This window comes from Semicossyphus pulcher, unplaced genomic scaffold (genome assembly GCF_022749685.1).
Source record: "Semicossyphus pulcher isolate SPU_LCO1_2020_fin unplaced genomic scaffold, fSemPul1.0.p SCAF_12, whole genome shotgun sequence".
NCBI classification, from domain to species: Eukaryota; Metazoa; Chordata; class Actinopteri; order Labriformes; family Labridae; genus Semicossyphus; species Semicossyphus pulcher.
In genome coordinates, this window is record NW_027211626.1 from 29,041,594 (window position 1) to 29,069,352 (window position 27,759).

General features: G+C 40.9%; 1 protein-coding gene across 1 annotated transcript in view; it reads right to left on the reverse strand.

Annotated features, from left to right (window-relative positions):
- Positions 1-973: 973 nt before the first annotated feature.
- ccdc85a (coiled-coil domain containing 85A) overlaps positions 974-27,759 on the reverse strand; it is a 39,687-nt gene continuing 12,901 nt past the window's right edge. Inside the window, 2 exon segments of the mRNA XM_069658812.1 lie at positions 974-1,740; positions 3,596-3,653. Coding sequence (XP_069514913.1) covers positions 1,725-1,740; positions 3,596-3,653 — 74 coding nt within the window. The 3' untranslated portion in view covers positions 974-1,724.

Below are 27,759 nucleotides of genomic sequence, written 5' to 3' on the forward strand. Positions count from 1 at the left end.
AACAATTATTCTGCTGATTATCTGTCAGTTGACTTATCAAGACTTGTTTTAGCTCTAAACTAAAGTTTATTGCTGCTAAAAAGTCGGACTGGGGAAGAAGCACAAGAGCTAAGCCATGTTTTGAAGAAACCAGCAGGTAAGCCAAACTATATTACATACAGTGTATTGTCCACCTTTATGACGTGTCGTGCTGTTTTGAATCCCATCTGCATCTTTTCATTTAATGATCTCACTGTAGCTTTAATCCATCATATGCTAAAAATGTACTGTCAAGTAGTTCCACTTAATAATGGCATGGCTAACAAATCTTTGCTAACCTCGGTCACACAAATATTGCATTTATTTGAACGTTTCACAATAAAAGCATTGAGTGGTTTGTCACTTCAGACAGCTCTTTTATGGCTGTGACAGTTAATGCTGATATTTATTAGATTAAAATAATACTGCTGCAAATCAATTTTAATATTAAGATGATCATTTTCTCAGCATTTAGTGTTTGGGATGTACCAGAATTGTGATTGTCAGTCAACTGACTAATTAATAGATTGTTGCAGCCGAAGATGAAAGTAAGAAAAGTAATGTTGAAGTGAAACTCAACTCCAAACTGCTGTTGCAAATCAAAAGCTTCAAAGGTACTGAACTTTGCGGTGCTGTATGTTGGTCGAGCTCAGTTGGTAGAGCAGGCACCCCACGTACAGTGGCTACAGTCCACATCCCACTTATCGCAGGCTCGGCTCTCGGTCTGCTGGCCATTTGGTACATGTCATTCCCCACTCTCTCCTCCCCATATTTCCTGTCTATCTTCAGCCATCCTGCCAAATTTTTTTCTTTTTAAATCTAATGTTAAAAAAATAAAACATAATGAACTTTAGAAGCTGGACGCTGTCATGGGATGGCTAACGAATCAACTGGTTTTAGATAATCCTGCTCAGCTGTTTTGTTTAAAGCCAGTCTGATGGTCTGACCTCTTGTGTTTCTAGCCCTGTTGGACTTTGTTGTGTTCCCAGACCTCAGATGTTAGTATGTTGAGTTCAGTGTTACCGCAAATGCTAGAAAATAACTGCTAAAACAAGTCCTAATAAGCAAGTTGTAATGAAAGAGAATTATCTGTTAAATAAATGTTGTATTTGTTACGTATTTTGTGCTTTTATTCCAGGTCCACAATATTTCAGTAAAAGTAGTTACCCTCGTCTTGTGTTGGGTATTAAGTTTTAAAATAATCACTGGCATTGTGATTGTGTAGAGAAGGGGCTGTAACCTCCAATGTTAGCATGAGAAGCTACTTCCATGTACAGTTTTATTCATCCAAAAGGTCTGTCTTTCCAAAGAGGTAGGACTATTTTGTTGGCAACACAAAGCTTCTCGGCTATCTTATTTATTTTCTCCTCTTCATTTTGGCAATGCAGGGATGAGCCTCTGCCTGTCCGAACAATGTCACTCAGTCTTCAGATGGTCCACAGGGAATGCATAGCAGCAGCAGCAGCAGTAGACAGGGCAGAGAGAGTGTTCAAGTTTTTCCAACGTTTTGCCTCTTTGCTTTCCTTCAAGCACTCATCTGCTCCTTCACCCCTCACTGCTTGATTTTGAATTCCACGATCATTTATCCATCCAGTTATGCATCGATCGGCTCGTCTATCCGTCCATCCGTCCTGCTAATAACCCTCTTCTTCTCTCTCCAGGGTTTGTGTTGTCAAAGCAGCATCTGATCAAGAGGCATGTCATGGTCAAGAGGCCTCAAAGCTGAAAGACAAGAAGGAAATAGTGCAATTACTGCATGTGGATGCATGCATGCGTGTGTGTGTGTGAAGCCCATGCTCAGCAGAATACAGAGATCTGTCCTCTCCAGGTAAAGATGGAGGCTGATTTATTCCACCATTAGGAACTGCTTCATCATTAAATATTAACCCAGCACCATCACTCACCCTGCGGCCAATGCATTAAAGCAGGGGTCACACCAGGCTGACCTCTCATACTCATACTCACACACCCACCCACCCACACACACACACATGCACACACACACGCACACACACACACACACACACACACACACACACACACACACACACACACACACACACACACACACACACACACACACACAGACCTTTTGCCTTTTCCTATACTGCACCACCTTTACCAAAAATTGCTCCTTGTATCAGGGCTGTGGCCACCACTGAGGAATTAAGCTCATATCCTCGGGGTTTCTGGGAATCTGGATTTTTTTTCCAACCATGCTTTGAAGTATTGATGGTTATATCATTGCATGGTGGTCCAACACCTCACAAAGACGCTGTATCTTGCTTTTTCTTTTAATTTGTCACCTGTCTGTCCTATGTCTGTGTAAACACATTTAAAATTTAGGATTTATGATTGATTACTTTTTCTCTAGGCTCTTCAATTACACTGCCTTCTTTTGAATATATAATGTACAAATGCACTAAATTCTGCCTTCCAAGCAACAAACACATAGTTGGTAGCTGCAGAACAGAGGAGATATTTCCCTCAGGAGTTGGTGGAGATCAAAACAGAGCTACAAAGAGAGTGAATATTGGACTTACATCACCAGGTTGACACAAACAGCACACAAATGAATGCTAATGTTGCCTCTTTGGGTTGTGACAATGGGCAACTGTTTGGTAACACGGTAGCAATACACCCTTCCTAAGGGATGATATGTCTCATGTTTGTGAAATAGTCATGAGAATATATAGAAGAATAGAACTGCAAACTGTTATTTAACAAGGAAGTATATTTCGTGCCTGTAACACAAAAGCCTTTACTCAACAGAATTAGAAGGCGGTAGCAAAAATTACTTGCCCTGCAGCCTCTCAGGAGTACGCTGTTCGTGTCCAGTGTGAAACCAGATATCGATGATATTTAGAGATGTTTCGGTCATGAACGATTCGATCAAAAAGAACTAATCTTTTTAGTGAATTGAATGATCCGTTCAATTCCATGCATTGATTTGTTCCTCTCTCTCACTTGATGTTGACGTCCAACCGAATTGCGTCTGACTCATGTCATGATCCTTTCCTCAACCTAACCAAGTACTTTTGGTTCTTCAACATAACCACTTCTTGATAATGTTTCGGCACCAAAATTGGTTATTTTTAGAAAAAATGTTGTGGTTTCTGTTCAAACTATAAAACAAGGAAGTCAAATCATGTTACGTGTGTAACTTGTCGGTTGAAATAATTTCACTTTTAGTCCTGTACTGGCTTGAACTCTGTGCACCTGGGTGTAAGTCCTGCACTTGTCTGACCCATCTCAATCAACCGACACCAAAGCACTCTGGTTCTATGAACCACATCTCCTGTATTCCTAAAGGCTCTCATGTTAGAGTCAGAAAAAAAAACTCCAATTGAAATACAGAGGTTTGCAATTTGTGTTGATTTACACCAAAAAGAAAAGAGTAATTTGTGTCCATGTACATGATGCCATGTAACTATTTTGGTTACAACTGCCGTAAGACCTGGCTGGTTTAAAACTTGCCTGGGGAGTCCCTCCACCATTAAGTGGCCAAAAAAAAAATCAACAATATAACATGTCGTATATACAGTATGTGTGCTTGCTTGTTGTGCATGTGACTCACCTGTCCCAGAGCTTGACACTTCTACAGGAGTTGGTGCAGCACCCAGCAGATATCAGAGCTGCAAAGAAACAAACAGAAATAATTCATCATCTCATCTGTAGCAGCACCCATTGTCAAATTAGTGTGTGAGTGTCTGTGTGTGGCTGGTTGCTTTCTTGTCTTGGCCAGATTGCTGCTAGATATTCTGTACACACTTGCAGTGAAAGGTGTATCTCCTCACTCTGAACTGCTTCACTGACTGTACGGTACGACACTTTCTCTCTCTGTCAATCAACTTTAATTCCTGTCGTGGATGGGCAGCCACTGGCAGCACTTCCTGGAACCCATCATCCTTTCCTTTTGTGACAGATACTATAAATATGTCAGTCTGTTCTTGCTTTAAAACGTCTCTTTTTAAGTGTTATGCATTCACATAAGAGAGGAGCGTGATAGAATCTTCTAAAGAATAATGATTCTAAAATGAACCGTCAAATAAAAAATGCATGTCTGCCATGATGACAAAGAAACTTGGATGCTGGATTTCCTTCTTTCTCCAGTTATGATGCTCTCAGTATCTCAGCGGCACACTTCCTGCTGAATGATGTGGCAGTTCGTAGGAATGGAGCCAAATATTGTCACTGCTTACCACACACATAATTATACTGTCAACTAAGTTCCTGGTGATTTCTGCCGTTTCACTGCCAGCAGCTGTTATGTGGTGGCCTCAGAGGGAGACTGTGTTCGACATGGATGTCAGCTCAGTTTGAAATAAAGAGACAATTTGTTTTTATCTGTCAAATAAACGGATCTATGTTTTACACATCACACAGAGATTTCTATCACTGTCCATGTGCCATGGGGGAATGTTGATTGGATTTATATCGACTGACTCAACTGTGACATATTTTTGTCAGATGTTGTCCATATCTTTTACTGATATGAATGTATCACATGCCTGCATTGCACATTATTTGTATGCATATATTCCAGTGCAGGTGAAAATCAGCATCATTTTTAATACAATTTGTGTTGTATTATGATTTAATGGGAGCTTTAACTCTGTTAGAACCACTGTTGGAATATAACGTCGTGTTTACATAGTAGTTCTCAAATAATATATTTTAAAGTTTGTGTCTTATAAAGACCACATAAACATAATCAGCTATTCTGTTGTTTGTCCCACAATGTAATTGGATATCACATTTCTTTATAGGTTCACCCATCAGGCCATGAACTTAGACAACCTGCACATTTTTCTGTTTTCAAGATTAACGTCAGTGAAATGTCTTTAATATGTTTGTTATTTAATCATAACAATGTGTAGAACATGTAGATATTTAGTTATTGTGGAAAACATTCTTCATGTCATTTTGAGCTTGTTATGTCTATGTTTCATTTTTACAACGCTGGGCTTTAGTGGTTGTCAAAATAGTGCGTGCACCTCATTCATTACATGGGGCTATTAGATTCCTGTGTCGAAAGATGGAAAAATATACTATTCGAAATAAACTGATGATTCAGTATAACTATGTTTTTTTAATGTGTTTTCTCTTTGGAAATTTTGAGTTAAGACCAGAATTTAATAAGTAAATAAATAACCTCTGGTTGCAGAATTTAAATCTCTATCAGTCGTATTTGAACTGTATCTTAATTTTCCCCCCCCCCACAAAATACACTGAACTGATCCTGAGCTCTTTCTGCTCCTGTTTGCCTACACTGTTCCACAGGAGATTGTCTGAATGTTTTCGGGGGTGAGTGTTGCTTGTTCAGGCAGAAGTGAGAATTGTGTTCTGGGGTGAAAGTTCATTGTTCAGTTACAGGCGAGAACATCCCTAAATAGGGGGGTACAAGTGTCAGAGATGCACTGAATTCTCTTATTAACAGGTCAGCCAGACAGTCTGTTGTTAAATACAATTTGATTCTGAGGTTATTTAGAGAAGAAAGATATTAAGCTTTCAACCCACCAACCTATCCATTCTTTTCTGTTATTTCCTATATAGTAATATTTAACATTTTTAACTTCTAACTATATATTATATACATATTACATTATTACTATTTATACTATAGTATACTACCATCTGCAAAGACATGTGTTCTAAACATAAAAATATGATTACTGCCATCCAAAATGGAAAGAGAGATGCTGAGATGGGATCAGAAAACACTGATGCAAATGAAGAAGATGATGGTGAAGTGGGAAAAGAAGCCAACAACCCACTGACTGCCCTGCAGTCATTATGTGGACATGGAACATGACATGGACATCAAGCCCAAGCCAACCAAACACACCATGTCCAGTGACAGGTGTCAATGGATTAACAGGAATTTATCAGTCTTACATTGGCCCTCTATGGTGGCCCACTGTGCAAGTTGAAATGATAAGAGCCCTAACGTGCATAACAAGTGAAGAAAACACGTTGAAGGGATCTCTAAGCTGTCCTTCCAGTGTACGAGTCCACAGGCAGCTGAAAACTGAAACCAAGATGAACACATTTCTCATTTTTCTGTCATAAATGACTTCATAAATAACCTTTAGTTGTTCTGTGTGATGTTTCATTCAATGTGAGTGCATACAGAGAAATTCTGTTCCCAGTCGCCCAACGTTGCAATATTATAATTTTAAAATTGTAATTGTTTTTAAAATAAAAAAAAAAACATACAAAAACATAAAAATAATAATAAAAATAAACTTAAATTCCTGCACCAGATGGACCCTACAATACTTTTAGAAGGTAAAAAAAAGTATGTCTATATTTGTGCAGGGTTAGGGCTGCAGAGAACACACACTACGGCAGAATAACCAGCCGCCTCCACCAGTTCACCGCACTGGAACTCGAGCCCTGCTGTACATGTTGTTCAACTCCAAGTGAGCATGTGGCGGAGCAGCTGGAGAGGAAGGAAGGCTGACCACTGACTGTGGTCGTTTATCAACCCTCAGACACAGCTTAACCACTCGTGTGTGTGTGCAGTAATATGTGTGTGTGTGTGTGTGTGTGTGTGTGTGTGTGTGTGTGTGTGTGTGTGTGTGTGTGTGTGTGTGCGCGTGCGTGTGTGTGTGTGTGTGTGTGCAGTAATATGTGTGTGTGTGTGTGTGTGTGTGTGTGTGTGTGTGTGTGTGTGTGTGTGTGTGTGTGCGCGTGCGTGCGTGCGTGCGTGCGTGTGTGTGTGTGTGTGTGTGTGATGTGATGTCATGTGATGGATATTCTAATTAATGAGAAAACACTGAAAATGATTTGGAACAACCTGTTTTATTCCACCTCTCATTTAACCATACAGTCACACTCCCCTCGTTCTCTTGTTGACCTGCTTACGCCTATTGTGTCGTCTCAGTGGTCCAGGCTGTCAGAGGCACACACACACACAAACAGACGTGCGCACACGCACACACACACACACACACACAAGCACAGGCCTCTGGGCTGGTTCACAGCTGTGTGCTCTGCCTCGCTTCAATGCACCTCACTGTGTGTGTCAGAGAGAGTGATGGACGGAGGAAGGAAGAGACGGGGAGAAAGAACAGTGTGTCATGAAGAAAGAGAGAGGTAAGTTTGTGTGTGCGTGCGTGCATGTGTGTGTGTGTGTGTGTGTGTGTGTGTGTATTTTCCAGCCTCTCAACCTGACATCTTCTTTTATTTCTTTTTCTTCTTTTAGTTTTTTTTTGTTGAGATAAGACAAACCAAAGAGAAAAGAAACGGTGAATCACTTTGAAGGATAGAAGTGGCCTTCTGTCCACCATCAAAGTGAGGGCACACACCTCACACACACACACACGCACACGCACACGCACACGCACACGCACCCACACACACACACACACACACACACACACACAAGGTGGTTGAGGGACGGAGCCGCAGCTTTTCTGAATTTGAACAAAGTAGTTTCTGTGGTGCACAATCATAACCACCCACGCTGCACGCACGCACACACACAAACACATGGAGGGATGAATATGCTGCATCTATTAGAATACATAACACATGAAGCAGGCTTGGAACAGACACCTGGACACTTGTATTTTTAATTTATTCTACAAAGGGATGTTAAATAAGTGTGTGCATGCGTATTCATGTTATTGTGGTGCGTGTGTACTAAAATATGAGCTCCATTAAAATGCAAAATGTTCCTGTGTTGTAATAAAAGGGGAAAAAAAGGGCTTCAAAGCTGACTGGAGATGAATTGCCAGGGAAGCAGCTGTTGGCCTAGTTAGAAGGCCTGTCCTTAACACATGCAGGACCTCTGATCCACACACACAGAAACACAGCCTCAAATTACACAACTCACACGTATTAACACACAGCCTGCACTTGAACCACGCCTACACAAGCTGCTAGCTTCCGCCGAACTTTGCCAGAGACCTTTGCTGACCTCCCCGGCTGTGTCACCATTGTGTGTGTGTGTGTGTGTGTGTGTGTGTACTTGCATTTGTTGTCTGTGTGTGTGTCCCGGATTTTGCTGCACTGTAGCATCCCATAATCCACCAGGCCCTAAGGTCAAACTTAATGACTTTCCTGCCAAATATTCCAAGGCTCTGCCACCCCCTGACCCACTTCCTCATAAAAAAAAGGAGGCCCCACATTACACGTCATAAAAAATAACCCTGCAGCAGGCAAGATCTATATGTTAAACTTCAGCCACCATCATGAATTGTGTGGGACTGGAAAAGAGCAGAGTCCCATTTCAGCTCACAGAGAGGCTGTACATTTCATCTGTTTGGCCTTATTCGTTCTGGTGTCACGTATGGTTACTGGTTGTAAACCTATTCCGCCCAAGGAATGTGACAAATCAAATCTACTTTATAAAATAGAAAAGCATAAGACCACCTCTAAGAGAAATCTGTGCGGCTGAACTTGTAACGTCTCCCATCAACTGATGTGAATTCTGGGAAATTAGCCATTTATAAAAGATTTAAAAACATAAAATACAGGAAATTATACCCGATTAATGTGTGTGTTTAATGTACACAAACAACCATATTAAAGTTGTAATCTCGAAGATCTCAGTTTCGTTCTCTTTGGCGGCACTGATTTTCCTCGCTGGCGGTCGCTTTCCTTTTTAGACTGTTTGCCTTCATCTTAATCTCGAATTTGTTTCTTCTTCTTTGGTTTTTCACTTATTTTTGAAGTTGTATCTGTAGTCATTCATCTTTTCTTTGTTTGTTCAGCCATATTAGATTACTGTTTACTCGCAACACTTGCAGAGAGCGGAAAAGCAGCCGCTTAGCTCCACCTACCCTCTCTGGCACCACTGCTGATCGATTGAAAACGCGTCACTAACTGGCCGCCGCTTGTGAGTTTTTTCCCTGAAAGTCGCACCCAGTCTCTAATACTGTAAATGCAAAGGCTTTCATCAGTGGGCCATAGGCTCAATCACCGTTGTGTTACCTCATTCGACGATAGATAGTGACTTAACAGACATTTTAAATGAAAATCGTACTTTTAATTACTTTATCATCATTTTTATTATTTGGGACTTTTTAGTCTTCTATTTCTACTTCCTGTTGGCACACAAAACCTCATGCCGTGTGTGTGCTGCAGGTGATGCCACTAGAACTATACTATATGAACGGTCTGTTTATGTAGCCACAGCGTTAACCAGCACTGGGACGAGGTGTAGCCGATAACGGGAATACACTCACTCTAAAGCCACCTAGTGTAACAAAAAGCCTACTTTGCTTTTGTATGGCAAGCCCTGCAATGTGACTATTGCACATGCTCACATCACAGTTGCGATTGTTAAACAATATATCATTCAGCCCTATTACCTACTTTACCGACTGCCCCGTTCAGCTAGTTTCTGAGCATTGTTGTGTTACACAACTGTTGCATCTAAACTCAACATTTAAAACACCAAAGTCACACAATAAACTACTAACCTGTCAAGGCAGCAGTAGGCTAGCATCCCCCATGTTCAGCAAAGTAAAATGACCATTTCTGTCAATGGTGGCTTTGAAGAGAGTATGAATTGGCTGTGTCTGTTTTATATATATATTAGGGCTGTCAAAGTTAACACGTTAACGCACATTCCCTTTAACGCCACTAATTATTGTAACGCGCGATTAACCCACGCACGTGCTATTATTATGACCCTCCGCCCGCCTCGTATTTTGAGAAATCAAGAAGCAATGCAGCAATGTTGTGGATAGCATGTCCCTATTGTAAATGCATTGATTGTCGCTGTTTATAAAGCTTATAAAAGGTGCAGATGTACTGGTGCTGAATTACGAGCGAAAATATTTAACTTTTGTGACTTAAACAGACTGCTGATGAAGACAGTCAACACAGCAGACAGAGAGGCAGACAGAAAGAGGGGGCGGGGCCAGCAGCTGTGCAGAGAGCAGAGGTGCAGGTGTGTCAGGGGGACTGAAGCAAAGCAGTCAGCATGTGATCAGACTAAAGTAGATTGTGAACTAAAACGTGAATTAAGGTGAAGAAGAGAGTACAATTAAACTGTGGAAGGAAGAAATAAGCATCTAGAAAGACGATAATCCAGACTGAGTAAGTCGACATGTGATGTGCTGCTCAAAGAAATCAGTGATATATGCAATAATTGCCATTTTATGTTTTCAGCATATTTTTTAAGCGAGCAGCCCCTGGACAGTATTTGTCATTGTTTTAGAATGCTACAGTAATAATAAACATACTATAATCATAATTATAATAATCATAATATAATTATAATAAACTTTTGCATAAAGGAAGCATGTTTGTCCATTCAACAAGCACTTTTACCTGACGTACAATCATTCCAGTCATGCTGCGGCTGGCGGTTGAAACCATCTACTGGACCAATAGCAAACCGGTTTGATCTAGTCACTTACACACCATGCAAAAATCTGCTCCTGCCTTTGTTGTAGATGTTTTTGTTAACTACAGCGACATGCTAGAGATGAGCGGGTAGATCTGCTGATGGACACTTTGACAGCAGGGATTGACTGATAATGAACACACTCGGTTCTTTTGGTGTCATACACAGGGCAAAACTGGTCTCAGATAAAAAAAAGTCAGTTCCACCCAACGGATTTGTTAAATTTCCAAATGTTCTTGCAAAAATACCATACCAGGTCACTTTAGATTGTCACTTATGTCACTTTTGCATACCAGTTGTATATATCCTTTATTTAATTTTATTTTATTTTCATCTATTCCTATTTCTATTTGTACTTGCTTTCTTGTTACTTGCTTCTTTCTTGTCTTTGTGCTGTTGCAACAACCAAATTTCCCCTCTGGGGATCAATAAAGCACTATCTTATCTTATCTTATCTTATCTTATCTTAAATCTAAATCTATTTAATTATTTAGGCTTGATGAATAAAGCAAATCTTTAATCTTAGTGGTCTAAATTAACACCATAATTTACATTGCTAATTGAAGGCAATACTGATTGGCATCAAGACAGAAAAGATTTCATAGTAGCAAGCTGAACTGCTTCAAGCTCAACATCACTCCTATATGAACCTTCACACAAAGTTGCTGACACGTGCGTAATGGTGCATTTTATGCTGGAGGTTGAGAAAATGTATGGTAGCGGGTGCTTGAGTCCACAGAGGATTCTGTACATCAATCCCTCTCCCTCCTTCTCTTATTAATCTGTCCTTCCTGAACATAAACCGCTCCTGAAAAACTGCTTTTCTGTCTCTATTTCCTCTCTGTGTGGTAAGAACTGCAATGGGCTTGTTTGGATTGAGTTACACTGATGTGAATAAGTTCCAGTGGCGCATAAACCACTGTAAACAACACACACAAACACATTACAGCGAGTCAGAAATTAGACTGTCATCAATAGAGTATACACCCACATACTGCATCTTTCTCTCTCTCTGCATTGCTGCTTCTACTGTATGAAATTAGTTGTCCCGAGGTAATGCTCCCTTCCATTAGCAACTGTGTTTCTGCAGGATACTCATAAACACAAGCATGCATATGCATAAAGCAGAGCACAGCAGGCGGGGCAGATCGGATGCTGAGTAATAATCAGGTGTAAAATAAACCTGTATCAGCAGATTTTCCTAACAGTGTGTGTTATATGAAATCCCTTTGTACTTCATAACAATATAAACTGGAGGTAGTGTATCACCCTGATTTGTTTGTTCCTTCTTCAAATACATATTGATTAAAAATTACCACATTGTATTTTTGGCTACAGCATGTGCTTGATGCACAATCAGAGGTCGGCACTTTCAAGGTGACTGGCTGTTTGAAAGTGGTTAACCTTGATAATAACATCTGCACTTAACATCTAATAGACATGAAAATTCACATGTAATAGATCAATAAGCAATTAACAATTTATGCATCCAGAAGATATAGAGCAACACTAAGACCTGTTAGAAGTTGTGCTTCTGCAACCTGAAGTCCCATATTCATAGTTTTTGTCTCCACCAACTCCTGCTGAAAACATATGAATAATGGTTCAGCTTCTCCATTTATCCAATGTTATAAATATAGGCTTCTCTCCAGACAGCCATTTGTAAATTCAGAGCATGAGTTTAGCTAAGCCCACAACTTCCGTTTACCCTGCTGTAACCTTGAATGTACCCTAGAAACTCACTGTGGTTACAGAGAACTCTACAGCTTTGTTGTGAACTTCTGATGGTGGTCTTTTGAAATGCTTTTCAAAGCATGTCTGCATTTACCCTTTCACACACATTAATACATTCATTAAAGATTGCAGGGCTTTTGCGCCAGCTAAACCGGTGCAAATGACACAAAAAGTAAGATTATATTTCACCTAATTCTGGAAGCACACGCAAAGCAAACTCTGTGCTCTGTGCTCCTGTGCTGTTTGAGCATATTTAAATGAGTCATTATTCAGACATTCGGGGAAAATTTGGCCACTTTCTATGCAAATGGGCCTCGTGGCAAAAAGCACCTAATTCACAAACGTCATCGCTAACAGCACCGCGCACTTCATGTGAAAATACTACCGCCTGCAGAGAGCTGTTGGTAACTGCAGCGCAGTATTATAAGGGCTGTCACGCTCGAGTTTACACTGATCATGATGACAATTCCACCTTTTGTGTGATCAAAAAATGTATTTGTCAGTAAATACATAAAAAACTTTAAAAAATATCTCTTTAAGGTAAATTTACAACAGGTAAAAAATGTGCGAGGCTCAACCCCTGCACATGGCAGCCCGGAGCCGATACACAGGACAGGGATTATTATATGGACGAGCTGCTGTTGCACGCTTGTTTAAAGAAATGAAGCTGCATTACAGACAGTTAAACTAGTAAACACCTGTCTAGTCTGGGCTTTACAGTAAACTCACTTACTGCACTCCGTCTGTGTACACTCAACTAATGCCTGAGAGTGCAGCACCGCGCAGCAGAGAGTGGACACATCAGACACAAAACAAGAGCAAACTGCAGTGATCTGTGAAACTTTATGGGTGTGTTTGCGCTTGAATATCATTGGTGCAATTTGCTTTGTGAATCAGACCTTGATGCGCAATTTATGGTGCTATCAGGGGCCGCAATTCTTTCTTTGTGAATTCCCCCTAAGATAGTATCATGCAAAGCTTCTCAACATTTAGTACATTTAGTTGCTCTCAAAGACTATGCCTAGGAGTTCAGTATCTTGCCCTAGGCTATTTCCACATGCAGACTGCAATAGCCAGGCTCAAACGGTCCATCTTCAGATTGAAGACCCGCTCTACCTCTGAGTCACAGCCTATAAGATGTAAACAGTTATATTTCTGGAAGGGTTAGAGGTGGTGAAGTTTAGATATTCTGAAACTTGGAGGCTCTTACATTTCAGACATAACCAAGCAGGACTCGTAACAACACATTTTTGACAGCTGACTTTGCAGTTGCCTAGCAACAACAAAAAGACACATTCAGACTTGGGCACTCATTATAAAGCTTCGTAGCTGCACTTGTGTGAACAGGCCCTTAATGTTTCAAACGAGCCTCATGTTTAAGACCTTCTTGAACTCAGCTGATAAAACTATTTGCAAAGAGTAACAGAACAGTTTCATCTGCCTTTAAGAAAGAGACATAGTAATGCACGTGTGTTTCACATTGTCCAACTGATCCTGAACACAGCTCATCAATCTGTGCTCAATATTGTAGCGATGACACACCTACAACAGTGGACCTGAATGACAGCGAGAACAGGAAGTGAAAGGTGTGCGGACCCATCCCCCACACATCCCTGTTTCACAGCCACTTCAGCCAGACTCCAAAGACAGCTTCAAAAATATCCTGACACTATGCAGGGTCTGAACGTTGGAGAATAAACTGTACACACACAGGAACATACACAGATGCATTTACTCGGTCTCTGCCTGTCACTCACACACTCACATGCTCTGCTTGTGCCTCCATCTCTGAGAGGGCTGCAGGCGGCACAGGGAGCAGATGCAGGTGTGTTTAACTGTTTGATGTCTGCGGAAAGACAGTTACATCATGTTCCAGTACATTTATATCTCAATTACACACACTCTCTCTGACACACACACACACACACACACACACACACACTACAGGCCATGTCATCTGAAAAACATAATATATGTTTACTATTTTTCTCAATTAAAAATCCATCATCAGCCAGTTAAATGGTAGGAAGGACTATTAGGGAGGGGCAAAAGGAAAAACAAAATGAGAAGCAATTTTTTTTATTATTTATTTATTATTTGTATTTTAATAATAAAGTTGAACGTCAGAATAAGGTCAAACTCTCAGTCTGTCTGTCTCCTTGTGTGTTGGTCGCCCTGTCTGTCTGTTTGTCTGCCTCTATCAATCTCTCTCTTTCTGTCTCTCCCTCGATCCCACTTTCTCAGTGCATCCGATTGCAGCAGATGGCTGTTCACCATGAGTCTGGTTCTGCTCGAGGTTTCAGCCTGTTACAAGAAAGTTTTTTCTTGCTCTATTTGTCCATTGTCCTGAGATCACTGTTGTTATGGTCTGTCGCTACATAAATAAAGATTGATTTCAATAAAATAACCAAGCAGATATTACATTTTAAAATTGTACTTATAGGTCTCCACATAAATGACATAGAATGTTACTTCATACAAAACTGTTTCCAAAGACTGAAGTTACAGGAAAAATCACTTTGGAGGCCGTAAATACATATTACGTTTTTTTTTTTCTTCGAGTCAGTCAGAACTGAAAGCAAACTTATCCAAATAAGAAGTAAATTTTGTGTCTCTAGTCAGCAAGGCTGCATTACATGGTGGTGCCACAAGTTACAAGCCAACAGAGTTCAGAGCTTTCTGCCAGATAGCTCTTTCTCTTTCACCCCGGAGAACGCTGCCTTGCCGCCCATGTCATACCAAAATTCAACAACTTTTTTTTAGCCCAGGGGTCGGTTTCACAAAGATGTTTTAGACTGGTCTATAGTGTTAGGCCAGTCTTAATATTGCCCATAGCTTAGTCTAATACAAGTTAGACCATTTCACAAAAATAAAAACAGACTAATGTTAAGCCAAAATAAAAATAGACACCTTACCCCCAGGCTAACTCAGCTCTAAGATCCATGTTACCATGGTAACAATCAGTTAGACCTGCTGGCCAGTAGCACCAAATTTTGAACGCCTTTGACGGTCCTTTGTCTGGTCGGAATAACACTTTTTATTGTTGCTGCAATTTTTTTCCACATCAGGTTTTTTTTGTTGTCGTTTTGTTTTTTTTTCCAAGAAAAATGCCCTCAAAACTGTTGAATTCCTCCAACAGACAAACATGTTCTGCTGGGGTAAACAGACTTGAGTGGATAGGTGCGGTTACTTGGTCTGCCATTTTTATTTTGAAAAAAGTCTTAATTTACCCAGAATTCAGTGCGCCATAGTCCTGCTTAAGATGGTCAAGAACTAAACTGCTTTGTGAAACGGATGAATTTAGACATCTATCTGAAGTCTGACTATTTTTTATGTCTAAGCCGTAGTCAAAGTCTATCTTTGTGAAACCGGCCCAGAACATCTGTTTTAAAACAATTGATTAAAACAAAAACTGGGAAATTTGGTTTTGTTTAGGCACAAAATGTACTTGGTTATGTTTAGAAAAAAAGATTGTGGGTTGGATTTAAGCATAGTGCAGTAAAGAAACTATAAAAGAGAGAGGTTAAATCTCTTAAAATCATTAAACTTTGATTTCTCTATATTTATGACACTGGTCATCATTAAGTATTTAGAGGCGTCAGAGGCGCAAAATATAATTTTATATACTATTGTATTCTATATAATATAATTTCACAACCTGCAGTGGGACCGAGTTCGTTTGTGTTGTTGTGTCTCATTTATCAGTGAATATGTATATGACCAAAATCTGTATTTAGAGACATAAAGTTCATGAATGAAGACAAAAAGCGTGTGATGGAGTGGGTCAAAGAGATAGAATGATAAGAGAGAGAAGGGAGGGGGGGTATGCGTGCTTCACCAGGAGTTACTCACAGTGCTTCCTGAAAGACTCAGTGACCTTCAGCTTGGCACATCGCTGTTATGACACATCACCAAGGTAAATACTCACTGTTCTTCAAATGCACACACACACACATTCTGCCTGCGTCAGCCTGTCAACATGCGTCACACACATTGTTAGTCGTCCCACAGTCTCGGCCCTTTCAGTTAGATTCAATCCAAAAGTCTCAGCGGTGGAGTTAGATGATTTATTCTGTCTCTGTTGGTGTAAAACAAGGACGCTGCCCACAAACACGCACGCAGTACCATATTGAAACACACACACTGTATTTGATTTCCGGTGTTCTATCAAACACACGCGCAGAAATACCAGTTGTCTCTAGCTGGTGGAACAGATTGTGGGGGCTTAGCTGGCCTTGAGGGTCATGAACGTCTGTCCCAATCCACCCCACTGGGGATTCAAACTGGGATACAAGCCAGTGAACTGTCCCTTCCTTCTGCCCTCCTGGACCTGCATCCTAACAGACCGCTGCTGGATGAGGGAACACACACCCACACACACACATGGTGGAGATGAGATGAGATGAGATGTGAGTTTAATGATGCCATTGGGGAAATTTCATCACTGCAGCAGTATATTTAAATAACAATCTGAAATCAACTAATGGAGACTAGATAGGACTGAATAAACGAGGGAGGAGAACTGGATAAGGTTAGTATAGTAGATCAGCATCGATCCTTTCTCCTGCTTATTGTACATAATTCACACAACTCATTTTCCATGCCAATGTATCCAATTATCACACTTCAGGCATTGCTTTACCATCATTTGAATTTAATTGGTGTGATTCAAATACTTGTCCTCGCACACATTAACAGCACAGTGCCTGAGGCTAAGTGAGCCTCATTGCTTTATTCATCTAGCAAAGGTCCTCAGACGTAATTTAAGAGGATGGATGTTGTCTTGAAACATCAAAACATCCTCCTGTTTAGCTACAGTTCAGGATGCTCGTATGAGAAATACAACCAGGGCCTATATTTATCTCAACTACAGAGAGAGGCTCTGACTTTGAAGGCATTACTTCTATTGGCCCTTGCTTTATTAATATCTTTCATCATACTGTATTATTATAAGAAGCCTCCTGTTTTGCTGATCTGCAATTTTCTCTTTGCTTTTAATGCAGGCTCAACACCACCCTCATGTTCCTGTTGTCTTCAGAATCCACTGTAATGTACATTTTAACAGCACTTATTGCAAGTCCAATGACAGCATTGTATTACTCTCTATACTGAGTTCTGTGAAATTAGAACAAAACAACTATCCAGCAATCATTTCTAGGTACTTCTTTCTTTAACAGTTGTTTAACTGATGGTGAGAAGCTATAATCAGTGACAACATTTCCTTCACATGGCTCAAGAGGCATAATCCCTCTTATTTCTAGCAAACTTTTAATTGGATATATCTGCAGGAGGTTTAATTGACTGTAACTTAACAGTAACTCAGTGAGCAATGAGTGTTAATTGAAGAAAAAAACTGTTTTTGTGTAAATAGACAAACAACTGAGTGGTGAGTATAATTGCTGACCAATTACTGTATAGATCTCATTGTACAAATTTAAAGCCAAAACAGCCCCTGTGATAGGCGCTGCCATCTTGCAATGGTGATGTCATTTGAAGCCAGAGATGCACAGTAGAGATTGGGGGGTGGAGCTGCCGTAGCCACATCAGCTAACCAAAACACACACTTCAATTACCAAGAAAAACAGGAAGGATCCTCGATGTCATCATCATCAAAATCAGTAAGGTCAGAGGTCATAAAGAGCTGGGTCTTTAGCTTCTTCTTAAAGGTGAAAGGGACTCTGCGGACCGAATGGAGTTTGGTAGCTCGCTCCACCACCGGGGGACTACTGAGGAGAAGAGTCTAGTTAGAGACTTAGGGCCCTGTTGTGATGGGAGGACCAGGGGCCTTTCATTGGCAGAGCGTAGTGGGCGGGGGGGGGGAGTAGACCTGGATGAGGGCTTTCAGGTAGGCAGGAACCGTTTTTGTTGCTGTTTTGTAAGCGAGCAACAGGGTTTAGAATTTGATGCGATTGGCGACTGGGAGCCAGTTGAGGGATATGAACAGTGGAGTGACATGCTGTTTTGGGTTGATTGAAGACCAGTCGCGCTGCTGCGTTCTGGATCATCTGCAGATGTCAAAAGAGCTGTCAATCATCCTTTTTACAGTATCAAATTACTAATTAAAAGTAAACTTGTCCGAAAAACAACACGTGGATGTAAATCAGCATGGTAATAACAGAAACCATGTTTGAGAAAAATGTATTGCATGTATTTTGATTTTATAGTTTGACTCATGTCCCGTCTGTTAACATGGAGGAGGCGGGCTTTATGACCTATACTGCAGCCAATCAGCAGGGGGCGCTCTAAATGTTTTGGATTCACTTCTAGGGAGCTGTCATGTCGTCCATCTTTTTATACGGTCCATGGTGCAGACCAAAATAGTTTGAGGCCTTGGCTTTATGACATATTCTGTCTATGATTCCAGACTTGGTGTCTCCAACACTCAAAGGCAGCCTCCTCTGTTTCTGTCTGCCATCATTTTCTAGAGGACAAAGTCATCGTCTCTGATTATAACATGATTTAAAGCAATCATTTTTAATATGGCGGGGGAACATGATGTCTCACAGGCACTTTAAGAAATCTCCTATTGCTGGCAAATTAGGATCATTTGATTATTGAAGGATTGAGCTTGTGCCTCTTTGTGGCCATGCAATTCAACCCATGAAAGCCTTTAGGATGGGGCTTCAATCAAGAGTTAAAACCCAACCACATGGAGACAGGACTTATTTATGGGAAGAAGATCAGCACCACAATCATTATATAGGTACACTTCTCCAGTTAAACAATAAAGTCAAACCTGAGCATAAAAACAACAGATTTCCTGTTTGAAAGACAAAAGCAGCTGTACAAGACTGTGGTGGGAAAAATCTGTGTGTCAATGTCAGAGTCCTGGCAGAGATAGACACTAATGAGAAAAAAAGATGGAGCCTGTTATTTCAGAAATCCAGCTTGGTATTTTCCAGGTTAAATAGAACATCTAGACAGAATGCAGGACAGAAGAGGGCTTTTTTCATAGACTTGGGTACTTCATGTATGTACTGATGCTTGTACAGAAATCTTGCAATCGCTCAAAATACATCTTTGACAGAAACTCAAGTCCATGCATTTTACATAATTAATTATTATCAGGCTGCCCAAACAAGTCTCTTAAGGCCCAAATGGCCAAATTGGTCCAAAATGCTGCAGCTCGTGTACAGACAAGGATGAGCAAGCAATGATATGTTAACCATATTAGCTTCTCTGCACTGGCTCCCTTAAAAATCTAGAATATAATTTAAATCAGAAATAAATCTTCTCACATACAAAAGTCTTAATGGTCACTATCATATCTTAAAGAGCTCATAGTGCCCTTTTAAACCCTCTAGCACATTGCTCTCTCAGAATGCAGGCCTGCTTGTGGTACCTAAAGTCTCTAAGAGCAGTATGGGAGGTACAGCCCTCAATTATCAGGCCCCCCTCCTTTGGAATAAGCTACCAGTCAGGGTCTGGGAGACAGGCTCTCCTTTTAAGAGTAGACTTTCCTTTGTTATAAAGCTTACAGTTAGGGCTGGCTCAGGCTTGGTCCAGCCCCTAGTTTGGCTGTTTGAGGCTTAGACGTCCCTGTCTCATCCTCTATCTCTTCATCTGTTTGTGTTGATGTCCAATTAATGCATGTTACTAATTCTGTATCCTCTCCAGTGTTTTAAGTAAAAGTGTCATTAGATAGCTTTTTGTGATTTGGCTCTGTATAAAGCAAAATTGATTCATTGATTGATTTAGGTTATCAGGCTGCTAACTGATTGCAGAGTGCAGAGTATAGAGAGAAGCTATGTTTAGTTACTCTGCACTGCAGAGCTGGAAGCAACATTCAGAGCATGTTATGATATTTTGATGTTCTGAGCTGCCTTTGACTGAACCTTAAATACCCAGCACTAACAACCTTGTTCCCCTGTCCTGTATTAAGGTGTATGTTCTTAACTTTCACTTAAAAAATGTTTCTAATCCTCTTATTTGAATTAACGTTTTCATGCTGCTTTCTTCATGTCTTTTTTATGTTCTTAATACACAAATCACTTTGAATGCCTTTGTATCAAATGAACTTGACTTGTAACCCCCCAGGGGGAAATATATATATATATTTGAGCAATAATTAATAAACCAAATTCATTGCAGATAACTGCAACAGACTCTGCTGCTGCGATGTTGTGATAATCATTCTGGCACACAAGGATTCATCCTAATTTGCCCTAAAATGTCCTATCAGGGAGTTTCACCTTAAGAGCTTTTCATTAACCCTTCGAAGCTAAGAGAGGGGAGGGGTTGACCCTGTTGCTATGGATGACATCATCTTCCATAAGTGAGTTTTATCACTTTGTCCACAGTGATTGGCAACCAGTCAATGCCATTGAATGTGGAACAAAACATTCATTAAAATAATAATAAATAAAATGTAATTAAATTGAGTTTAAATATAGATTTCTTAAAAGCTGGAAATAAACAAACCTTTATTTAAACTTGATTATTTTGTGACAGATGGTGATGTGCTGGTTTGTCTTCTCTCAGGTGGCGTGTATCACGTGTGATTTAATGTGTCAAACTGCCACTCAAAAAAGTGCATGCTCCTCTCTTAAATTATCACAACAATTGAACATTATATACAATTATTTGAATAATGTCAACAATGTTGACATTTTTAAACCCTTCTTCACTTACAATGAGGATTAGATGCAGGAAGGTTTATAGATTGATGAACACAAAGAGAGATGCATTGACTTTTATTTGTCGGCTCTTTAAGCAAAATACAACCAGGTGCAATTACAACATGTTTAAAATACTTCACTGACAGTGGTTTTACAGGGACTGTTTCTCTAGCAGAAATAGTTTACATGCATTAGATTGTGTATTTCACGTAAGTAAGCCATGTGCTTCCAACTGTTCACAGCAAGGTCTGTAGATTATGTAGAGCATTGGCTCCCAAAGGGGGTGACGCAGCATTCGAGGGTGCTCTGGGAATTTGCCCTGGGTGACACAGGATACGCTCATTTTCTATTTTTTCTACTACACAAAAAAATGTTAAATTAAAAATGTTATAACAGATTTGAATATACATTCTTTAAACAGATATACCCATAGAGTCGTTTTAGTTGATAAGGCTGCACTTTTGCACGATTGCTTTGAGGGGGTGACCATGTATGGAAGCAGGTTGACTTCTTCAACTATCTGCATGGCTGCTTAATGGCAAGGGTACAGCTGCATTTTTACCTGACACAAGGAATAAATTGAGCTAAATTTAAAGCTAGAGCCTTAGCTTAGCTTAGACTGTGAACAGGAAGAAACAACTACTTTTGCTCTGTACAAAGCTTTTAACGCTCCACCTACGAACACCTCTATATCACACTTTACATATCAGAGGTTCTATTTGTGTAACCCCAGCAGCGCAACAAGACTTCTTGCTTCTGTGGGTTTGCCATATCCACTTTTGGTAATTTAGAGGTTGTAAACATGAACAGATTTCTGGTATATTACACAACAGTCTGCAGACTGCTGCTGTGCAGTTGCCATGTTTACATACTTTGATTAGGAGTCGCAGGGGGTGAGCAGACAGTTGACAGTGGAAAAGTCTCTGTTAGAGGTTTTTACTGTAAACAAGAAGACAGCTGTGTCATTCTTTAATTTCCTCAGTGTTGTTTTCATTCTAACTAATCTCCACTTGCTGCAGAAACTTAAAGAGAGAGCATAAGCAGCCGAAGCCAACCAGCACAGTTCCTGCTGTGCCTGTGGAATCTACTGCCACAGTAGCCCAAACATGTAGTAACACTTTTGATGATGCACAGATCAGCAGCATTGTAACTACAGCAGAAATATAACTATAACGACACACCCCTCTTTACTGAGGAAACACTGCAGTATTTTTTGAATTTGCAGAACTGACCTATAAACCTGTACAGGCTGAAAACCTCTCTGTTATGGCTACCCAACTGTTAGCATCACTAATAACTCCAACTGAATATGGAAATTACTCACTAATGTTATAATGCTTCGTATGACATTTTAAATACAGGGCAAAGTAAAGCTAGATCTGCTTAAATAGTTTAAACGGTCAAAGCATCTCCAAATGTGTTTGTGCTTAGGTGTATTTAAGTGACAGCCCAAAAGCTGCAGGTAACCAGAAGTCTGTGGCTTATGTTTATTAATAGCAGCATCGGTGTGATACATTACCTGCCCCCTAGACAGAAACTCTGTGGTTGACTGGGAGTATCTTCAGAAAAAGCCTATGCACAGTAATGTGAGCTCGAGCCAGCCTGACAAAAACTGCTGTGTTTTCAGTTGCACCTAGGACACAAACACACACTCTCTCTCTTTCTCTCTCTCTCTCTCTCTGTCTGTCATACACACACACACACACACACACACACACACACACACACACACACGCACACACACACGCACACACACAAACATGCATGCAGGCCATCTGTTGCAGTAAACACCACACCTGACCCTTGTAAACAAACAATAGTGTTAAAAAATGCAAACACTCTATGCACACACCAAGTTAGCCCTCTACACACACAAAACCACAAAACACACACACACGCACACACACACACACACACAAACATGACCAAGAATTAATTAAGGAAGGTAATTTTGCAACTGTGCACAATGTGAGGGTTCAGCGAAGGTCTTGTGCCACTCAAACCCATGTGGCGCTACATCAGTGAAACAGTGTAAAGTGCGTGTGAACAGAAACATTCATTTCTCTGGGACTCTACGCTCAGCAGTAAAGGTAATCAGAGGCCATTGTAGAGGATTAAGCCTGTTTAACTGTGGGTCCATTAGCAGATGAATGATGACAAAAGAGGCCTTTCTCATCGCCTTAATCGTCTGTCAAACTGACACTGCCTGGGTGTGATGTAAGAGCCGCAAATCCTCTAAACCATTTGCTGTAATTTTAGAGAGGAAAGGATGTAATGAAATAAGAGATATTTCTTTCTAAATCACTGCCTTTTGGTGACCTCACTGTGCCTGCTCAGTGTGGCTCAGAGATATGCGGCTTTGCAACAGACAGGAATCAAATCAGAGACAGAATGGATCAGAAAATGATGACAGTAAAGCTTCCTCGAACTGGGCCTCAGTAGGTGCAACCTTCTTCTCGAATGTCCACAGAAAGTTGGACTTTTGCTTACTTTAACTTATTGCACTTTCTAGGAGACAGCAGTGATTGCAATGAAACAAAGGAGATCAGCGGGAGGTTTGTTAGCAAAGGCTGGACATGAAAGGAGTGATGAGCAGGACGGGGAATGTGGATAATGAAGGAGGTGAGCTTCCCAAACAAGAGCAGGGAAACAATAAAAACTAGAGCACAGCTGCGAGCTGCAGCGATCTGAGTCCGAGCAGATCGAGAGCATTCTGATTTTCATTTCTCATTTAGCTGACACAGATTGATGTTTTCAAATTTCCTTAACAACTCAGTCATGATCCGGAATATGCTTTTGGACAAACGAGGCATCTGTTCATGACGAGAAAAACAGGATCTTGAGAAAAAAATGCAAAATGCAAAATATTGTATTTTTGGAGCAGAAATCCATTGAAGCAAAAATTTAGGTGAAATCAAAAAGTGATTGGTAAATGCCCAAGTTACAGCACCACCTTGAGGCCGATGAGTCTTATTTTCTTTGTCAGAGCAGGTGGAATATAAAACACACTGACAATTTGGGTTTTGGAGTTTTGGCCTAACAGTTTTTGTTGCAAAAGCATCTGACCATAACCAATACACTCGTGAAAGAAGCCCTTTCATTAGCTTGTTAATCGCAAATAGCTAATCTTCTGCTAAATACAGCAAGGTGCCAAAAATCCAGAGGTTCTCAACCGAGGCATTGAGCCCCTTCAAAGGGACGCCAGATAAATCTAATGGGTCATGAGATGATGAGAATATTGTACTCAGACCTCTTTGAGCTTCGAACTGTTATTAAAGTAATAATCTTGAAGATTTTTATTTAAATAAATGTCTGTTAAGTCTGTCGCTGAATGAGGTAACACAATGGTGATTGAGCCTATGGCCCGCTGATGAAAGCCTGATGCATTTGCAGTATTCCAGTACAGACTGGGTGTCTGTGACTTTTTTGGGAAAAATCACAAGTGGTGCCCAGTTAGTGACGCGTTTTCCATCAGCCAGCAGTGGTTGGTCTGCCAGAGAGGGTAGGCGGAGCTAAGCGGCTGCTTTTCCGGTCTCTGCAAGCGTTGCGAGTAAACAGTTATCTACTATGGCTGAACAAACAAAGAAAAGATGGATGACCACAGATACAACTTCAAAAATAAGTGAAAATCCAAAGAAGAAGAAACGCTTAGATGAAGGCAAACAGTCTAAAAAGGAAAGCAACCGTCAGCCAGGAAAATCAAGTGTGGCCAACCGTGGACGTCACACATGCAACACTGTCTGGATATCTGGGAAGTGTGCTCACGCAATAACCTTTTATCGCCATAGGTGCCGCCAAAGTGAACGAAACTGAGATCTTTGAGATTATAACTTTAAATTGAAGGATCTAAAAGGCCACAACAACACTGATTACAAGGGTTGTAAGAGGTTATGTGTTGAGTGATTCCTTATCAGGTAGAGGGACATCATCATCTGATCATCAGTGTGAGAGAAGCCGTTTCAAAATGAAAACGTAGTGGGGCAAATGGGAGCTCTTGGGGCATCTTTCCTTATTCTCTAAGCATGCCATGGTCCCAAACTGCACGGTCAGCTGTAGTGGCTAACATGTTATATGTAACCACCTAAACGCATCAAAACTTCCGACATCATTCTGTATCCTTATCAAGACAATATACAACAGCTCATACAAATGAATCCTCGTAAACAAATAGCCGAAGAGATGAAAGACAGCAGCGTCAAAAAGGGAGCTGTGATAAAAGGGGAAAGGAGCTGATGGATATAAAAGGAGAGGAAATGACAGGAGGAGGAAGGATGAGTGAGAGGAGGATGGTAAATGTCAGTGTGTGGATGGACGAACACAGAGCCTCACTGCCGCCTCCATTCTCCCTCCAACAGTCAGGATCTCTGGAGGGCACAAATTACATTCCAGTTTGACACCAAAGCAGCCGAGGTTCACGTTATGCACCGACACACACAGAAACACACACACACATACACACCTCACAAATCACACTCATTTCAGTCTGGAGCAGACAAATTCAATTAGACCAGCGTGGACTAAATGGGCTTATCTGAACAGTGCAAGCTTGTTACATGGAGCCCCTCAGCCCTGTGTGTGTGTGTGTGTGTGTGTGTGTGTGAGTGAGAGAGAGACAGACAGAGAGAGAGAGAGAGAGAGAGAGAGAGAGAGAGAGAGGGGAGAGAATGAGAGAGAGGGAGAGAGAGAGAGAGCTTTTGACCATGAACCAAAGAACCTGAGCGTGCATGAGACCATGTTGTGTGTCAAATCACCAACGCTAATAGGAAACCATGACTCTAGAAGGACTCTGTCCATTAACACCTCACAGCCAATCTCGGATCCCATCAGCTATAGTCTGACGACGATACAGCCTCTGGGGACACCTGTGAACATGTTGCGGCATGTAGTCGGCGGTTAGCAATAAACAACTTCCTTTTCCACGTGCTGCATTGTTTACAGAAAAAGAACCCCAGGTCTTACCTTTGCCAAAATTTCAACATCACGATGCAGATTAGTAAGAAGTAAAAATGAAGCTTTGTCAGGTCTGTCATCAAGAGGAGAAGAAAACTACTTTTAAGATGCTCGTTTGTTGAACGGAGGTTGGATCGATCATTTCTGATGCAAGTCGGGAAATCTGAACGCTGAACAGCTTTCATGACACAGTGTCAGGGAATTTATCTCAACTTGAATTTTAGATCTAGAACGGATTGTTGGCTGTTAGCTTGCAGATGTCTGTTCATAACAAGCTAAATCATCGTCAGATAGCCGCTGATGGGAGCCGGGATGTCATCACAGCGCATTGCGTTCCGCCTGCTTTTGCTCTCCTTACGAACTGTTTTTCCTGCATACGCTGCTGCCTGCTGATACGTGATTGGTCAATATTACTCAGACTAGAAGCGTACTACAAACAGAGACCATAACACAACAGGCTCATAATGTACTCCAATGTAAACCCAACCTTGGCATCTATTAGACAGAGCAACAGCTCCTGTCCAGCATGTGGGAATTCATGTGATGTGGTGGAAAGAGCAATGAAGTTACACTTGGGGTTGTAGTCAAGGGCAATGGTTGGGTCAGACGACGAAGGACTTTCATCCAGGAAAATGAGTGCGGTGTAAAATAAAAGTCACCATGAGTTATTAATTAAACACACATCATGATGTCTTCCCTAAACTTAACCATGTTTCACAGTAACCACATGTTACAAAGGAGGGGCTAAACAGACACTAACATGTCCGTCCATATGAGACGACAAAGAGGGGCCATGACAAAGCACTGGTATTTGATCACTTTGGCTGACAACCTTTGAAGGATTAAAGAAGAAAAATTGGCCGTAACTTTTGCTTGAGTGTCATACAAGTAGTACAACAATATGTGTCAGTGGTGTCTTGCTATCAGATGAAGGATCATTTTCAGTCACTAGGGACAGCATGTCCTGGCTTGGCATGCCATACAGTCTATTTTAATTTTCAGGCTGTTTAAGGGACAGACTTTGATGAAAAAAAGGTTGCAATTCAAAATAGTTCTTTGGTTGTTAGGTTGTAACTGTTATTGCTGTCCACGTACAGTGACCTGGATTAGTTCTGACCAAAACATACAACAAATCTTTGTAGCTTCCATGTTGTTCGCACGGAGAAGAGCCATGATGCGGGGTAGGTCAGCTTCCTGAATCTGCATTGTCATAGAAATTCATCCATCTTTATTAGCAGCAGTTGGTTAGTTAATGATAATCAGACTCAAAAATAGACACCAGCATTTGCTCCCACTTTAATATATATCTTTGTGATGAATTGGCATCACATCAGCTAACTTATCCTCAGACTTTATTTAAAACTTGCTGAAAATGCATGTTCACCTTTCATTAAGTCTCCCAGCAGTGACAGAGAGGTGAAGATACTGCAAAGAGCCTCACAGCCACAGACGCATTCGAGTCTCGCCTCTCCTCTGGCATGGGAGGAGCAGTCAGAGGGAGTCACAACCTATCACATCTTCACCCATCTAATGAGCACCCTGACTGTTGTATGGTGCCCACCCTAACCATCTCCCTGAGGGATAAATGTTTGACTGTGTGAGTGTGTCAGCGTAGGAGTGTGTATACTCGCCTGTATGTGTGACCATGTTCTCATGTTTGAGTGTATGCAACTGTAAAGTGCATTAAATGTGCATTAAACACATCTGTGTGTGTTGAGATAATCTTGTGTGCATGTGAAATCATTTATGTGTGTGTTTTTGGGTATGTGTGTGTGTCATTAGCTCTGCCACGCATGCTTCAATCACTGGAGATGTTGGGCTCTAAATGAAGCGGGGAGAATCTTCTGTTCTCCTCCTCTGTGACGAACAAAGGCGAATCAGGCATCATTTACACCGGAGCCCGCTTCGAGTTCTGGCTGTGTACAGAGCCTAATGAGTTTTGCACACTAATTCTTCTCATCTGATTCAGCACATATCCAGCGCTGGCAACAACACCAGCTGGGCTCTGAAGAACAGCATCACCACAAAGAGAGGCAAACTAATGCAATAGAAATACCAAATATCTTTAACAAA